Source organism: Loxodonta africana, chromosome 23 (genome assembly GCF_030014295.1).
Source record: "Loxodonta africana isolate mLoxAfr1 chromosome 23, mLoxAfr1.hap2, whole genome shotgun sequence".
NCBI lineage: Eukaryota > Metazoa > Chordata > Mammalia > Proboscidea > Elephantidae > Loxodonta > Loxodonta africana.
This window is the reverse complement of record NC_087364.1, coordinates 12,237,998-12,248,487: the sequence shown is the minus strand read 5'-3', so window position 1 is coordinate 12,248,487 and position 10,490 is coordinate 12,237,998. Positions and strand designations below refer to the sequence as shown.

General features: G+C 41.6%; 1 protein-coding gene across 1 annotated transcript; it reads right to left on the bottom strand.

Annotated features, from left to right (window-relative positions):
- Positions 1–376: 376 nt before the first annotated feature.
- Positions 377–10,045, bottom strand: METTL21C (methyltransferase 21C, AARS1 lysine). Its single transcript, XM_023553078.2, has 4 exons — positions 9,870–10,045; positions 6,533–6,737; positions 2,553–2,670; positions 377–1,307 (listed from the first exon to the last, which is right to left on the bottom strand). The coding sequence occupies exons 1-4, from the start codon at positions 10,043–10,045 to the stop codon at positions 913–915; spliced, it is 894 nt and encodes a 297-aa protein (XP_023408846.1). The 3' UTR covers positions 377–912.
- Positions 10,046–10,490: the final 445 nt, after the last annotated feature.

Genomic DNA, 10,490 nt, shown 5'->3' with positions numbered 1-10,490 from the left:
AATCGTTTTTACTCAGTCTGAATCACTTTCTTTAGGGTTTTTTGTTTTAAGTGCAACTCAGCACTAGAAATGAAGGAATTTTCTTAGGCTTGGCTTGCCTTAGAATGCCTTTGTTTCACCTTCTTTACTAAAGAATATTCTCTCTAGATACAGAAACCTGGATTGACAATTACCTTCTGTCAGCACAGTGAGAATACTATTGCGTTGAACTAAATAGCCTGAAGTGAATTTGTGTGTGTGTGTGACTGTGAAAAAAGCATACAATCCAGAAATCTAACTTGTAGTAAGTAGTCCTGGACAACTGAGACAGAAGGGAGATTATTTCTAAAATAATCTTTAAAAGTTCTTAAGGCAACTTCCATTTTCTCATTCCAGCACTGCTTCCATATTTTTTATACTTAATCAGTGATAAACCTGTAGCTGTTTTCTATCACTCAGTATTCTCTCTTTTTGCTACAGTTAAAATCCATATAAACAGATTTATCAAGTTAAGGTATAATGACTGTACCTGGCTCAGTTTCAAAAAGCATATAACAAAAGTATATTGACAAGTGTAAAGCCATGCGATACAGCAGAAACAAGGGAGAAATCCACTTGTTTATTAATTTGTTCATGTAAAATTTATTTATACAACACTTAATTGAGATTGTTGGAAGTCATGAAAGCTACTTTTATGTTTTTATGTTACTTTTTGTAAATATTTAGGTTAACCAGATAATCTTAATTTAATTTAGCTAGTTGGCTACAGTATCATATTACAATATTGTCACATTTATTCTAGCCAAACAAGTTGTTCCTATGAACTGTCTTCTCAATTTTATAAAGGAAATTCACTAACAGTCTGTTTGCCAATACAGTTTCTAACACAGCTCAAAAGACACACTAATATTTTTCAAAGGCATTTTGTTTAATTCAGTCCCATTTTAGTGTCCCTTTAAAAAGTTTGACTGATGACTCTGGAAATTCGGCCAAGAGTGTTGTCTCAAACGCTTGCTTGAATTTATCTAAAAATTCATAATCAGTGCTGAACCTGAACTTGTTTGCCCAAAGCAGCACTGTCCCTGGCTGACAAAAATAGACCATGGTGGTGAGCAGCTTTTCCAGGAAGTAATGGTGGTAGACCACATCAGAGGCCAAAACGTAATCATAGTAAAAAGTTGACTTGGGGAAGTTTTGTTCCAGGTCTTCTCCCCATACCAGTTCTTTCACGTCAGGCAGGTGTGCTGCACAGTTTAGTGTGTTTTTTAAAAGATTGTATTGAAGGTTTCCTAGGACATCAGGCAAATCAGTTGCTGTGACTTGAGCACCTAGAAGAGAAGAAAAATTATAATAATTACTTTGTAACATTTGAGTGGAGCCCTGGTGGTGAAGTAGTTAAGAGCTCGGGCTGCTAACCAAAAGGTCAGCTGTTCGAATCCACCATCTGTTCCTTGAAAACCCTATAGGTCGGCTCTACCCTGTCCTACAGGGTCGCTATGAGTCACACAACAACAACATTTGAGTACGCACAGTGTACATATACTCAGGGAGAAATACAAGAAATAGAACTGGGTTTCTTAACCTTGACTCTATTGACATATAGGCTGGCATGTTTGATATATTTGGGCTGGGTGATTCCTGGGAGGAGGAGGGCTGTCCTGTGCACTGTGAGATGTTTAGCTGCATCCCTGGCCTCTACCAACTTGATACCAGTAATGCCCTTCCACACTCCCACCTCTAAGTCATGACACTAAAAAATGTCTCCAGACGTCGTTCCTTGCCCCTTGTTGGGCAAAATCAGTTGAGAATCACCAAAATAGAATAATGTTCCCATCTCTTAAGAAACTGTAGGTTAACCAACAGTAGGGCAATGGTGGGAGATATTAGGGTGATTAGCTAAACATACTAAGGTTCTTAACATTTATTTAATAATTCATGTTTTTCTTTCTACAGTTGTACGTATCTGATGATTTTGTTTTTCTCTAATACAAGTATTCAGTACCTGGTTTTCTTTCCACAAAAGATGATTTATTTTGTCTGACACCCCTCCCTACCTAAATGCATTCATTCTTACAAATTTGAAAGACAGTGACAAGGCTTCACAAAGTATATCACCATATTTCCAGACTGGTTTTAACAGAAAAAGGACTGTAATAATGTAAGCAGAACTATGCCAGATCTGTACCCACCTCTTGCCCGGTGCCTAGTAACTCTTGGTGTACATTTTGGTATTGTCTTCACCATGATTAACTCACTTATTTTCCAAAAAGCTAGTTATATGCAATGAAAAGTAGGAGACAACATAACATGGCTGTTTACAACAGGGATTTGGGAGCCGCACCTCCTGAATCGCAACTTCATCACATGGCAATTGGGCAGACCAGGCAATTAACCTAAGACTCAATTACCTCCAGGGATAGCAGTAGAAATGCCTAATTCATTACATTCTGGGAGGTTCGATAAGTGAGATCACAGCCAAGCACCTGAACCACAGCCTAACCTATAATAAGCTCTTATCATTGTTTTCACAGTAAATATTTTAAATAAGGTCAGGAATAAACAAACCAACCAACCTAAAATAGTAGCCACAGTGGAAACAAGGCCTGGTCCAGCACCAATTTCAAGTATTTTAGCATCTTGGAGATTCAGTTCCTCTGTGTGTTCCTCCAAATACTGACACAAAGCCACAGCCTAAAAAAACATTTACAGTAATTTTTAACCTCGGCATTGGAACATTGGAACCAGTAATAACCCCCCACCTGCCATCCCAAGTGAAATACTAAAAGACGTGTTAGTAAGTAGTTTCAGCTTACTGAAGGGTTCATAAGGATTAAAACATACATTCAATTGCCGTATTTTTATTATGTGCCATTGAGTTGATTTCGATTCATAGCGACCCTACAGGACAGAGTAGAACTGTCCCATAGGGTTTCCTGGGCTATAATCTTTACGGGAGCAGATCTCTGTCCCACTCCCTCCATTCTCTGCCATCCCAACCCAGCAGCTATTGGGTTCGAACCGCCAACCTTTCTGTTAGCAGTCAAGTACTTAACCATGGTACTACCAGGCCTCCTTATGCCATATTTAGACCTTTGGAAAGTAAAAAGTTTCAATGACATCTGAGGAACTGGAAAAAAAGGTTTATCCACAGAACTTGCCTGTATCAGAAGACTTGATCAATCTCCCAGAAACCCGATCAGCCCAGCTCTTATAAATCAAGGGAAGGTAGGGCTGAAGAACCACAGCTTCCTCTGGCTTAGTCATGCCGAGTCTCCACTGATTTACGAATGCTATTTTTTTTTTTTTTAATTGTATAAACTTTTAAAACAGCCCTCTGCTGACTCTTTTATGAAAACACAGCTTGGTTAGGACTTTGCCTTTTATATCGAAGAAAAAGCAGTTATTAAGTGTTTTAAAACGTGGCTCATCTAAGACCCACTCAGTAATCAGAACAATGCTTCTCAAACTTTAGAATCGCCTGGGATTTCTTAAAGATGCAGATTCGGGAGGGCTGGGGTGCGACCCGAGAGCCTGCATTTTGGACAAGCTCCCAGGCGATGCTTATGCTGCTGATTCACAAACCACGCTTTGAGTAGTAGCAAGAGATTTAAAAATATGTATGTAGATATGTAGATAAATTTAGATTAAAAAATCTATATATACATATACAGGAAATTAAGCATCCCTTTTCTTCTTTTCTTCATTCTCTTCTGTCCCCACCTGTCCAACCTTTCTACAAAGAGAGAAAGGATATTTGATTTGTATTCATTCATGAGGTGTTTATGCCACTGAGCTGTCAGCTAGCAGTGCCCTGGGTGAGAGAGATTAAGCAGAGTTATTCAGGAGGAAGTTACTTAAACTTCAGTATAAGTATAAAAAGCCGAGAGGTAGGAATGTGAACATTAAGATTTAAAAAAAAAAAAAATGAACTCTAATTTGCTGACACTTTTAGGCCTGAGCTGAAGACATGTCCTCATCTTCCTACAGAACCTCTGGACTCGTTATGATTCCACTTTCCATTTTGGGCCTAGGCTGGAGCCGAGGGCGGCCAGGATTATTTAAAACAAGCTGCCTCACCATGGCCACTGGTCAGATTAAGTAGCAAACCTAGTCCAATCTGTCACTCTATTTCATCTTCCTTTGATCATTGAACGAGTTGCAGATACACACGCAGAGGTGAATACAACACAGCCATCTCTACTCGCAAGGAGGGAGGCAGGGAGAAGAGGCGTGTAAACCAATTACAGTCCGCGTTACAGTGACATGGGTAGCACAAAGGAGGCACACACAGGGCACGGAAGTACAGTGAAAGCCACTGGGAGTCAGGGCTGACTTCGCGGTGCTGGGGACAGGTGACCTGGCTCTTGAAGGATGAGTGGGAGTGGCAATGAACAGGAGACAGAGACACTCCAGGCAGCAGGTAGCATGTTTCACGGTAACGCGGGTGAAATAGCACCAAGCAGCACATTGCACCTAGTTCATGAGTTGAGAAGGAAGAAGTTTGGGGGAGACGAGTTCCTTGGTTCTTCAGGAGAAACGATTATTCTCTACATGTGGGTTTCAGTATTAGGAAGTGAGTGTCACCTGGGACAATCAAGAGGACATGTGCTCTGAGGGATTTTCTGAAGAAATAAATGGCTGGAGGCTTCCTTCCTTAAGTCTTCTGACGAGTGAGAGGCTGGCCCCATTTGAGATGTCACCTGGAGACAACTTTTTTCAGGAACACTTGCATCCTCTGACATTTCAAACACCCCCGCACCCCCCCCCCCAGCCCCTTAGCCTTAGCAGCAAACTCTGAAGAGTGAGGACTGCACTTGAAGTCACATAAGAAAAAAGTGTTTTTCCACTTTACAGAAATCCTTCTTCGGCAGCTTCCAGCAAATTGAGGGCCTAAGAAAGATTGGTGTGTGCTGTATAAAAATGACTGAGACCTTACGGAGAATGAAACAGTCAAGTGGACAAATGCTATAGTTGTCTATCTGCCGAATAGAATAGGACGCTGGGAAATGCTTTGGTGGTTTTCAAACTGGCTGAAAAGTCAAAGAAAAGCCTATGGTTGAAGGAAATCCTAAGTATGAGGTGTAAAAAGTGAGCTTGGGTGGGGGTGGAGGTAGATGGGAGGGTTTTTTGGGGGGGTGGGGGATGAAACCCTAAGACCTGGAGCCCTTTGTCTGTCTCTTCCCTTCTTTCCTCTTCTCCCCAGCAACATATATCCACCACTCAGGCCACCCAGAGAGGGCCCCATGGAACCTCTAATTATGAGGGCTGGATCATCAGCACCCACATACATCACCGGGGAGCTTGTGAGAAATGCAGAGACATAGGCCCCACTTGAGGTCTACTGAATCAGAGTCTGCATTTTAACAAGATCCCAGTATGACTCCCACGATTGCTAATGTTTGAGAAGTTCCAATCTGGACTTTTCTGAGACCAGGCTAAAAGCCTCTGATGCAGTCGAATGAGCACTCAATAGCTGCTGGCATCTCAAGACCAAAGTCCCAGCTGATCCCCCATTAGACCCCCAGTTGAAAAGCTTCACCAAACCAATGAAGTTTTCTGAGTCCCCATTTCCTCAGCTGTTGGGTAGACATATTACATCAACAATTACAGCTAACCTGGGTTTACGTCTAGGACTTTGTTCAGTTCTCATAATCATAACAGGAACTAGGCATTATCACTACCCCACATTTTAAAGGTGGAACAGAGGCAGATTAACCAGGAAGTCCTACCCTATAGGACCGAGTAGAACTGCCCCACAGAACTTTCAAGGAGCAACTGGTGAATTTGAACTGCTGACCTTTTGGTTAGCAGCCAAATGCCCAACCACTGCACCACCAGGGCTCCACCGGCTTAATTGTGTTTACTTACTAATCTGTAGTGCACAATTTCACCATATGATGTGAAAACAGGTGAATTTGTGCACTATAGATTAGTAAGTAAGCACACATGAGCCCATGCATACCTTGCTTGTTGGGTAATCCCACCATGGGTGGAAATGAAGGCACATGGAGGGAAGTGAATGGTCCACAGCCACGCAGGAAATGGCAGGTTTTCTGGCTCTAAATCCAGTGTTTCCCCCAGCTCAGCCCCATGCTCATGAGATGAAGTAATGCTTCGTAAATGCTTCTACTTGAAGATGCCCAATGTAAAAGAGGAGCAAATGTCTAAGGGTCTATGGACACGGCCCAAAGTGCCTGCCTGCAAGATTAGACTCTAAAGACCTGATATTTTTCTGAACAATTCATATGGTTTTGCATCCTACTTCCCAATATGTCCAAGTTTATTTTAATGCAAAGGTAAGGTTTTAGGGACATACTTAGCATCACGTAGCATAGAGCAACATCGATGCTTCAGGAAGAGAAGACGTGCTCATGCTGAGCCTGGGCTCCCAAGGCACACCATCACTACTCCCAGGGAGCCAACAGTAGATCCTCAGTTTGCAAAGCACAGAGTGTTAAAGCACTTGGCAGAGTGTCCGAGGCAACACAAATGTAAGAAATTGTTATTATCGTCTCCGGAAATCCTGGCATCACAAATGCGGCACTTCTCTCACCCCTGGCCAGACCACGGATCCGTAACTCTCTATTGACTCTTGAATGACAATCTTCTTGCCTGCATACAGATAATTCTCTTGAGTGTAACTGGCATAATTTGTGGGAACAAATTTCTGGAGGCTTTGAAGAGATGGTTCTATCTTGTTCGAACCTGGGCAGCAGAAAATAAAATGGGTTTTATTACAAGTCCAGCACAAATATACACTTGGTGTAATTGTTCAAACAGGTATAGATTAAGCAATCTTTCCATAAACAGACTGGGCAATGCTTTCAACGACAATGGCTGCCAACTGGGACAGAACTGAATTATATGGATTGACAGAGGCATGACATTCAGACACGACATTTGTATAATATGACAAAGGGCTAAAGGATGCCCTGGGTCCTCTTCTCTATTCAGCAGAGGACAGAAGAGGTGTGGATCCAGTGGGGTCTAGTCCCCACCCTATGTTTTGATGAGGGGAGAAAGCTAGACTACCAGCAAAATGACACAAGTGAGCTATCTGGATAAGAAGGAACTAGGTAAACACAACCTGATATTTTTAGGTCTTGAAGTGAAGTAACATGTTGGCTGGAGCATGTTCCTTAAATCTTTCCTACAACAGCTCCTCAGAAGGTTCAGACTACACAAAGAAGAGCCAGCTCCACAGCCCTGGGCAAGGTTGTCAGACGAGCTCTGGCTATTAAGTTACTATTGCTTTAAATACACCTTTAAACTCATGACCCACTATCGCAGCTCTCATATATCACATAAAATGAGAGGAAAAGAGCATCTGATCAGGGGATGACATGATGCAATCTGAAAACGTTGTGATCTTTCCAGAACGTTTAAGAATAAAAAGGTTAGTGAGCCAAAACGCCAGGAATGAGGATGCTGGGTGTATGCACTTAGGGGCTGTCGGTAGCAGGGGGAAGGATGTCGGGATCAGCAGTGACACGTCTAGGGGGAGGGGAAGAAGGTCAGTTGTATTTGCAGGAAACCTGCCTTTCTTGCTTGGGATATAACTGAGAAATTTTTAACTGGGAGTGGAATTCAGGCTTGTGAAAATAGTTGGACAAGGTGGTCAGTTAGCATTTGAAATACTCTAATCAGAAATACAGTAGAGGGATAGGGGTCAGGAAGTGGGCCTGTGTAAAGCCTAGTATTAGGGGTCTACTCTTCAGACACACGTTATCTCAAGAATCACTAATTTCAATATGCACTAAAACCATGCTATGCCACTGGTTCACAAGCCATTCGTAACCGGTTCACAAATCATTCGTAACCAGTTCACAATATCGATACAGAAATTGGGAGTAAAAGTTTAGAAGTGTTTCTGACATTTTGACAATGGCTGTTGAATCTAACTAAAATATTTGGGGATTTGTATTTTGTATGTCTTTGTATGGATAGAAACAGGTATAGATAGATGGAGATAGAGGTAGAGATATAGATAGGCAGGCAGATAGATAAACATAGAGATGGACATAGATATTTTAAACTGGAAATTGATTTTTGTTATATTTTACAGAAGTGTCAGTATGTGATAGATTGTGTGGGTGGGAAAGAAAGAAAAAACAACTGGTCCTGTACGACAGTGTGATGGAAGTGCTGCTCTCTACTATTTAGAAATTAGCACCATGGGTGCCTGGGCCTCTCGAGAGCGTTGGTCTTGACCAAGGGTCCCAATTTAGCTTGTTCTACCACATGAAGAAGAGTCTTCTGCCCTGACCAAACAGTGAGCTTTCAAAGGCCTGGAACTTCACTGAGCTTGCAAGAACTTGCTAATAAACAGCCAATTCAGTCCCTAGACTGTCTCCGTTACTGTCACATGTCCTGGTAGGGGATTATAGGGAGGTTGCAGGGTAGAGAAAGGACCACCTTTACCTACCTGTTATTACAGGAGACTACTGACATCTAACAAAACGAACCCAATGTTTATGAATGACCAAAGGGGCCCTAGTGTCTACCACTGGGTTGAGAGGCTCTCTGAATTGTTTCAGAGACAATAAGGAGGCAGAGGAATAGGCAGTGATATATTGATAAGTGTTTAACAACCAGTTGGGAGAGGGGAGGAGAAGAAGGGCTGATTGTAGGGTTTGCTGACTCCCATGGTGTAAATACTCCTCATCACGGCTGATTTCAAGCTACCAGCATGACGTACTGGGAAAAGATGTGCAGTAGTACACCATTACATAAGATTTGTACTGTACAGATACAATAGACGTAGCCTCAAGACCATACATAATAGAAAAATGTAACAAAACAATTAGTGAGTTTTGAGTATTTAATTTTTTAATATGCTTTTGTGTTTAATTGAATTTGTTTAATTGAAAGTTTATATAATTTAGATTTTAACAACAGCCATGTTTAACAATCAGCTTGCAAAGCTCCTGAAATTCAGAAGCGGGTACAGCCAACCCCAGCACATCCCTCAGAGCAGCAGGACCACCAGGCACTCGAGTTGGCCCCGGAGGCTTCTCTTCCCCACCCGCTGTCACCCAGGCTGTTCTTTCTACCTTTCTTCCCACTTATCACCATTAGGGGACTTTTCTATTTTCAAGGATAGAGGAAAAATAAATGGAGTGACGTTGAACGGCTTATCATTTCCTAGGTAAATAAACTGACCAAGTTGTCAGTTTATACTTCCCTATCAACTTTTTTTTTTTTTATCAACTTTGTACAGAAACATGGGCATTTCAATATTCTCCCACAACACCCTTTTACATTCTACAAAGACAATCATTGCATATTAAATATTTGCAGTTTATTATATCTATGCCAGCCTGATAGTTTTAAAGAGACCAGATTTTCGAGATAAGGTTGAGTTGCATTTTTATGTAAATAGTCTAAGTAAAAAATAAATAACTTATCCTCATTTAGTAGAGCTGGGACATAATCTTACCACTTCAAATGATTGTAAACATTTTTTCAGTGATATGTCTTGGCTTTCATTCCATCATTTGTTATGTCTATTATTTATTCCTGAGTCCTTGCCCAGAAATGCAACCCTAAACCATTGTGTTGTCCTAATGGGAAAATACATTTTGATTTACAATGAGCTACTGTATGTCGCAGTGGCCAGGAATGTATTGAAGCTAAAAGCAGAAACTAATCTAGATTTAGTTTCTTTAAAAAAAAAAAGTTCTTGTTACAAAAATGTAACAGCCTTAGATTTTTACACAAGATAAAACAAATTTGGGGACATTGACAAGTAAATAATGATAAAAAAACAGAAATTCATGCTATTTTTATACTTGCATATAGGCATTTTTCTATGTTTAATTTTAGTAAAAATGTAGCGAAAAAGGAAATGGAAACTCATGCCACTGAAGTTTACTTGAAAATGGCATTACCAGGAAAACAATCGAGAAGGTGTTGAAGTGGTGACAAGGAGGTTACCTCCTGGGGGTCCCTCGGTGCCATCTTCCTGGAGAGTTCCCTTCTTCTCTGCCTCTAGCCAGCCACCTGGGGTCCTTGGTGCTTCCCCAAAGCTCCCGGGCTGCTGCGTGGAGCTCAGACACACGTCCATAACCGTAGCCTTCTGGAAGGGAAAGAGCTGGAAGGGACCTGAGACGCTCAGCCCAAGTCAGGTCTGAACCTCCCAGAGGGCTCCAGAGGATAAGCTTATCGCCTTAGCATCTACTGAGACGAAAGCAATGCCTGCTTTTCAGCTGAGTTCCCCGGGTGAGGGAAGGAGCCACCAAAGGAGCTGTCAGCCTGGTTTTGTGGAGCAGAGCAGAGCAAGACCACGAAACATTACCGAAGCTATGACATGCATGAAGAAATGCAAAAACTGTGCAATTATAGCCAGAAGACAGGCAGTATGTTGCTCAGGAGTCTGCAGTGAGCTTTTCTTATTTTGCAAATTGAGTCTTTGCCATTGTGTCTCCTCCCAAGTCTTGAAGCACATCACTAAGTTGAGGTGTCTAAGATTTATTTTCTACTGACCTTTGGAACGGAATCCTAAAAAACAA